The following is a 7,415-nucleotide window of genomic DNA, read 5'->3' as shown; positions in this document are numbered from 1 at the left end:
ACTTCTATTCACACAAAATGCTAAATTGATTAATTCGCATTGTTTTTGTACTGAGAAAAGAAATCTGAATTGGACAAAATTTTGCTGCAAGCTGAACTCTGACAGAATAATCAAGACTGAAATGTTCTATCCTGCATGAGCAAAATATCAAAAACCAAAACAATAAAAACCTAAATTAGCTAACAATAACAACAACAAAAATGCACCATATCTTAATCTTTTTTTTCAGATTACAGGGAGAATTTTTGAGCACCAATAGCTGGAGATATTTAGGTTGGCACAAGGCATCGTATTCATCACAAATAAGTCTTGAATCGGACAACATCCAGAAAGTCTCTTCAATAAGGCCATAGGTGGGGAATGTCTTCCTTGTCATCGTTGTTAAGGCTCCCTGGTTCACCCTTCCAGACTTAAAGCCCCACAAGATCTAAATCATTCAATCAAGATATCAACTGCACTGACTTAACCAATTCTATTTACATTTTTTTTCATGTGGTCGTCATCCACAGAGATTGAAAAAAGTAACTAGCCTATTTTAACAAAGTATGGAGTTGAAAATTATATTCGATTTTCAAATGTAAGAACAAAAAGTACAAAGCCGGCAGAAAAAAATTCTGTAGTATATTACAGATGCTTGATAAACCTATATTTAAGTATGATGAAGTATTTTGTTACTTCCCGCCACTCGTATGTACACTGCCTGAATCCTTTCCTAGTTGAAGGTCAAACATTTCTGACTACCCAATGATTAGGAAGTTGCCATTAAACGTCAATAAGACTTCTTCAACCAAACATGAGCTTGATATCTTGGGTAATGAAAGAGATTTCGTGCATGCACGCACACACAAATTGCATCAAAAGAACACGATACACAGCTTGAATAAAGGGAGCTAAGCATTTATTTTAAATCTATTGAGGTTAAGTTCTCATGTCAAATACAATCGATACCTGCAGCGTATGATCAAATGTTTAAATCACTGTGGTCGACAGCAGCCTGTAATAACATTTTAAATACAAACAATTAAAAGCCCGGGTCACTGATGGTGTAGTGGTACACACGCCTGAGTTGTGTGCGGGCAGCGTGGGATCGGTTCTCGCTCAGTGGTGGTGTCTGTGTGTATGCCCTGCGACTGGCTGGCGACCAGTTCGGGGTGTAGTCTGACTTTCGCCCATCACACATGACAACAATTAAAAGCACATCCTACAATATTTAGATAATGATTTTTACACAAGACATTGACACAAAACATCTGTTCAAAAGTATCAGGTTCTAGATGACCTAAAACGTTTAATAAAAACACTACACAAGGAAAGAAGACAAGAGTGTTTAACTTTTTCTCACGAAGAGAACGAGACTTGCACATGAACAAATCTCCGATCGCTCTGCGCACTCTCTGTCCGTTGCCTCTTTTATTTACTAAAGGGTGGTCACATTGACATTTGCTCCAACAATTTGGAATTGGAAATCAGATTGGAATGCTTTAAAAATAACAAACACAAAATGTTAAAACAGACTACTGCAATAAAGTAATTTAGACCGCTGCAATAAAGTAATTTAGAGACAGGAAAGTCTTCTTGAGATAAAGGCACAATTTCCTATCAGCAGCTGTTTCTCGAGGCCTGCTCTGCTTCTCTCACAGACAACCTTAACAAACAAGTTTATCCTGATGAATAAATGCTTTCCAACACCATTAAGAGTAAATATAGGATAACTTATGTTCAATTATTCTAACAAAAAGCCATGTTTGATTACACATCTTCCATGCCTGAATGGTTGGTTAGTACACGAAAAGTACAGTATCTACTCATAGAGTATTTGCTTGCTTACTGCTATAAAGGTCATCTGTTTCAGGAGCTCTTATTTATATCTATTCACCATCCACGCGTTGGTATCCACTTGCCGACAAGAATGCCCTCTGAGTGTACATGATACACAGGATGCATCATTGCTGTCGCACATGCCTGCAAAAAACAAGAGAGAGTTAAAGAGGGTCCGAATTGACAAAGAAATGAAACAGAGTCTTATATTAGTACACTAACGTGGTATGGAATCAGTGTGAGCAGAGAGCCCAGAGGGTACATGCTGTAATCGAGCTTTCCCGAGATAGCCTCCACTTTTCCGTGCTCCTGAGTCATGGACAATAGCCTGCATAAAAGCATCGATTGTGAGCTACATTTGAGTTTGCAATTGGTAAATGAGAATACACGCACGCATGCACGCACACACGCACTGTATATAGGGTACATGCAATTACTTGAGGTTCGGCTGTCCTTCGATCACAGCGTATCCTGTTGGAAGTTTCCCAGCCCCATCCAGACTTGAGTGACAAGCAATAATAGGGATGAAAACAAAAAGCAGGAAAGTGAATCTACAATTAAATACATTCACAACTGTATTTAAGTACAGTACTAGGGATTGCCATTAGACACAATTTTATTGATGGATATGGGGAAAATTAACAAATAAATACATATTTTAAGGGGATGGCAAAATCTCACTCAGAAAGCTCTCAACAAGAATGCGTCCTAAATGAGATGTCATTGCAGATGTTTTCTTAGATGCAACACACCTTCACATAGCTGATAACATTTTATTCTGACATCAATTGAGGTGAGACTTAATTGGCAAAAATCGCCAAAAATGCCACTTAAAAAAGGCCAAAATCTGACCAAAGCTAACACAAGCCAATGCCAGGAATGGAGAACCTGGCTGACAACATGGTGTCCATAAACCATGTGACGTGGATTTAACCGGTATCAAGAACGTGCTTACTACATCACATGCAGGCAGAGCACAAGCAGACACGCAGCCAAATTTAATTAAAAATAAAATAAAAACAACAGACACACAGCGTGTTGACTGGTGAAAGAAAAAAAATATTGGACAATGTCATTGCGGTCTGTGGGACCGAAAGCTATGCATCACTGTTTTATTACTTTTTTTCAATTTATTTGGCTTCGCGTGCAGCGCCGCAGTGTGACATAGTACTGATACATATGTTCTTGACGCCGATTGGCTGTCATCGACGACTCGGACAGATCGAGTCAGCCTGAAATAACGACAGAATGCTGACTTGATGGATGATGTGCCCAACAGCGGAGTTAACCACTGACCAAGCAATGCGGTGAGCTAAAAGACTGTTTCTTAATATGTAGAACTCAAAATTCGGTGTAGTGAACTCGCCAAGTGTGGTCTTTGTAAAAACGTACACAAGAAAGTTTTTTCTAAGAACGTGAGACGTATTTCCGTGATAGCGGCATGAAATGCGCGTTGGGATCTTTTCTTTGACAAGCCTTCACAAGTATACAACCCTGGTTTGTACTAGCTACCAAGTACAACATGGTGTTCCGTATGTTCTTGGTTTATTCAGACTTTCAATTGGAACAGTACTTGGGCCGCGGCTGATGATGTTTTATGCGCTCACAAGGACGTAAGAAAGGACAAGAGCGTAAATTGAGTAATTACTAAAATGTGTCCCCGGTTTTGATTACCCTGGCTTTGGTGAGACTGAATCAACAGTGCCACATTTGGTTGCCACCAAGTACTGCATTCTAATTTCTCTAGGACTACCTCAAAAGTGTCCAAATAAACTTAGTATCAGTCCAACCATCTGAGTGATGGATATTTAAATGTGTTCATCCCACGTGGAATTAAATCAAATGATTGTTTTCATAGCCATTTGGAGAGCCTAGTTTTGGGTCGTGTGCAAGACTGTGTATTACTCTGGGCCTGGATGAAGGATTTACCTTAACCCAGCCCACCCACAGTCAATCAGTAGCTGGTTCCTGTGAGGACAGTGACCTATGACTCTTGTCAAAACACGCACAGCCACCTCGTCCACACTGCACGAGCCAATGAGAGACTGCTGCATATCTAGAAACAAACAATGGAATTTGACAGCACAAGATTTAGGAGTTTGCACTCACACATAATGCCCGTGCAACATCTACTCTACATGCGCCTACCATAGAAGATGAAATTTCCTGGATGCACCTCGCTAAGCTTTGCCATGTCTTGGACTGGGTGACTACAGGAGGGCGTGGAGCCAATGCTGGACTTGCAGGTGATGCCAACAGCCTTTAACCTGACAGAAAATAAATATGAGTTTCATACATAATATCAAAAACATTTAATATAGTTGATTTGTAGACTTGACAAGTCCGCCCAAAATAATGACAAAAACAAATTTGAGAACTTTATACTAGCTGAGAGCTATAAATCCATAAATGTGTTCTTGATTCACTTTTCCATGAACTGCAGAGTAAAGTTGGTGGTCTCCTTTGCGACAGCCTGAATTTCCTGGACTCCTCTGCAGTTGTAGGTGTTCCCACAGTGAGCGTACACTCCTGTTAGCTGCACACCTGCCGTCCCAGCAATGGCCTGCGCCAGTCTGAGCGCCTCAGGTTCCGAGTGCAGGATGCCAGCTACAACAAAAGAATAAATACAATCAGCAGCAGTTATGGATACAGTAGCGTCTGCCCTATCCTGGCATTCTTGCCTCCTTACCTCTACCGTTGCCACAGTCCAGTTTCATCCAGACATGCCACAGTCGCCCGTCTCGCAACGGTCGCTTTTTGAGCTGCTCCAGAGCATCAGGATAGTCCAGTAAAACTTGAAAGAGTTCCAGTCTCTCTGACAAGATTGCACATCGTTCCACCTAGGAAACGATCAACAGAATCGGTGTGTGATTACCTGATATGCAGGGGATGTCACAAAAAATCTCATCACATACTTTTTGCTTGTGGATGCTGGGATTGTAATAGACTTAGTTCTCACAAATTGACTGACTATTGATATGTAATATACACTTACATTTGTATTTAGGTCTTGGTTTCCAATTTACAAACTGTCAGTCTAATGATATACAGTCTCATAAACTAAAAAAAAAAAAAGTATATATTTTTCAATATTTCTTTTTTGGGGGAAGGGGACTAAATGAATCAGTCAGGGGCCACTCAGAGTGTGGGCGTGGGTCACATTCGGCCCGCCAGTTGTGCCCAGCCCTGTAGTAGATCATTCTGCTATGTGATCTGTAATACAATGTATAAAGTCGGTAGTAGAGAGAAGAGGAAGAACCTTATCAAAAGGAAGAGAATATGCATAGAGGATGTCATCAAATCCATGGTCAGCATAAAAACAGGCCTCTGCCACGGTGGAAACCACAATGCACCGTCGGGAACCACCTGTTATTATGTCAGCACACTCGCTAGATGGTAGCAAACACACACAAGTCAGCATCCTATTGTAGATGACTTAGGTACTCAGTCATACAAGACAAAAACAAAATTGTTGGTACCCATCCGTATTTTAAAAAACTAAATATAGTGCCTTCTCTAGACACCACGTTAAGCTCCTTCGTCAGCTATTCAAAATGATTTTGATTAGGTCACTTCAAAATAGTCTTTTTTTTTTTCCTAGCCCATAAACTCGTTGCTGAGCTCTGGCTTTCTGACACTGGCACACATTTCGCTAGTTTATTTTGATGGCAGTGATTGTCATGATAACTTGTACAATAAAATATTAATGTGAGGGTAGCACCCTTATTTGTTTCAGGCCAGTTTCATTACCTTTTTTCTTTTTACTTGTACAATATTTATTCATACATTATCACATTGGTCTGTTAGTCCTTCTTTAAAGCGGAAGTCAACCGAAACATATATATTTTTTAAGAATATGTTCTATGCAAGCCCACTAGTTGAAACAAGGCATTCTGATAAATATTGCGTTTGTGCAATAAGATTAATAGCCGTGATTGGCCGTTACCTGAGCAGTTGTGATGTCATTTATGACAAAAATGATCAAATGGCCGCCCCCTGAGATAGCTAAAATCAGGTGAATTTTGCTGCTTAACTCATATTCCACAAACGCAATATTAATCAGAATGCAGTGTTTCAACTAACATTCCTGCTGGGAACATATTATTGAAAACATGTTTGGGTTGATTTCCATTTTAAGGGAAGAGTGCCTATAATTGAATCCATCTGTTGTGTGTGTGCATTCGTACAGGGTTTTGTGGGTCTTCATGTGAGGACGAAGCTGCACTCCTAGCTTCTCACACCGTTCAATCATCCTCTGAGCATTTTTCTTCACTTTGTCCAAATCGACCACCAGAGCAGGCGTACACAGGGCTGAGAGGGGATCCCCATCCATAGTGGCAGCGCTGGAAGACTACAAGACACACTGCAATTAAATTCTAATGCATCACTGGCTTCAGATCACATACCGGCCCAAAATGAAACCCTGGACTGTGATACTTTCATTACATTTGTGGCCTTAACTTCATAATGCGGACTTGTTCTGAATTTAGAATAATTAAAAAAAACCTATAAGCGGACTTTGTCCACTTGTTCTTGAGGCCAATATGCACACATACACTGATGGCGCAAGCGCGCGCACACAAAAACACGCAGACGCAAATAATATTCATGTCAGTACTTCACTTTCAGTAACTTCTACCCATCGTGAAAAATCGAAAATAAATTATGTACCACGACTGTAACACCTATCCACACATGCAGTTAAGCTTACCAGCTGTCGCGTGCCGTATTTTATTTTCACAGAGGGAGTCCTGGGCTACGTCTCAATTTTGAATACATTAACTTATGCCTCTTTCACAAATGTCGCTTAGCCGACAGAGAATGTCAGAAAAGTCAATTGGAGCGTGTCCACTTCAATCCTTGTCCCGAGAATCTTTCCACACCATTTCAAATGTCACTTGCGCGTTCCGCGGAGGGTACGATGCGTACGGTGTCCTAATTCTGCGAAGTGCTCTGTCGCCCCGACCCCTTTGCGCCCTTGCTACGCACTTCGGCGAAGTCCACATTCAAAGACCCTAAACCGCTGCATATTAGCCACACTCAATTGCGGATTTGACCAAAATAGCGGGAAACTGATGACATTCGGTAGAATACCTGTAGCTGTGTCGAAAAAAGTTCAATTCAAGTGTACGTATCCAATTATCATAAAGTATATGTGAAATTTCAATCACGGTTTTACATTCACCGTTTACCGACGTCTTTTGTCCTAAATTAGCTGCTGTACTTAGCAAGCATCTGCGCACGCGCTGCATAATGTGTTTTTTTTTCTTTCGTTTTTTAAATTTTTTTTTAATTAATTGAACTTCAAATGTACAAAATGTATTGAACATAAGGCTCAATAAGGGTCATAAAACACACACACATACACACAAAAAAATTGATAAGATAAAAATAAATACATTGTCCAATAAAGAATAAAAGAAGAAAGGAGGGGGCACGTTAGGAGTTTTCAGAAAGGTTCAGCTCTTCTACTAATCTACATAATTTTACAGCATTTTTCTTCATCATACATTTCAATGATGAAAATTAATGAGTAATGAAACAGTTCTTTATGAAAAACATACAATTTAGGTTGAGATTTGATATATCTATTTTTA

The 7,415-nt window shown here is 40.0% G+C and overlaps 1 protein-coding gene across 3 annotated transcripts; it reads right to left on the bottom strand.

Annotated features, from left to right (window-relative positions):
- Window positions 1-881: 881 nt before the first annotated feature.
- LOC147140607 (D-serine dehydratase) lies at window positions 882-7,047 on the bottom strand. Of its 3 annotated transcripts, none has more exons than XM_086044143.1 (10): window positions 6,913-7,047; window positions 6,006-6,169; window positions 5,078-5,207; window positions 4,508-4,658; window positions 4,245-4,425; window positions 3,967-4,085; window positions 3,748-3,874; window positions 2,256-2,318; window positions 2,041-2,146; window positions 882-1,962 (listed from the first exon to the last, which is right to left on the bottom strand). In XM_086044143.1, exons 2-10 carry the CDS (start codon window positions 6,149-6,151, stop codon window positions 1,873-1,875), a joined length of 1,113 nt encoding a protein of 370 aa, XP_085900269.1. In that variant the 5' UTR covers window positions 6,152-6,169; window positions 6,913-7,047; the 3' UTR covers window positions 882-1,872. The 3 variants fall into 3 exon arrangements, with proteins under 3 accessions (XP_085900269.1, XP_085900268.1, XP_085900270.1); XM_086044142.1 differs by lacking the exon at window positions 6,913-7,047 and adding an exon at window positions 6,530-6,858; XM_086044144.1 differs by lacking the exon at window positions 6,913-7,047 and adding an exon at window positions 6,490-6,518.
- Window positions 7,048-7,415: the final 368 nt, after the last annotated feature.

The sequence above is a fragment of the Filicampus tigris genome, chromosome 10 (assembly GCF_054856515.1).
Source record: "Filicampus tigris isolate MCC_2025a chromosome 10, RoL_Ftig_1.0, whole genome shotgun sequence".
Classification (NCBI taxonomy): domain Eukaryota; kingdom Metazoa; phylum Chordata; class Actinopteri; order Syngnathiformes; family Syngnathidae; genus Filicampus; species Filicampus tigris.
This window is presented reverse-complemented; position numbering and strand designations above follow the sequence as displayed.

Coding starts and splice junctions, on each gene's coding strand:
- LOC147140607 (XM_086044143.1), bottom strand. CDS start 6,151: ATGGATGGGGATCCCCTCTCAGCCCTGTGTACGCCTGCTCTGGTGGTC. Junction 5,208..6,005: donor ATGAAGACCCACAAAACCCT/GTACGAATGCAC, acceptor GCTACCATCTAG/CGAGTGTGCTGACATAATAA. Junction 4,659..5,077: donor ATTCTCTTCCTTTTGATAAG/GTTCTTCCTCTT, acceptor ATCGTTTCCTAG/GTGGAACGATGTGCAATCTT.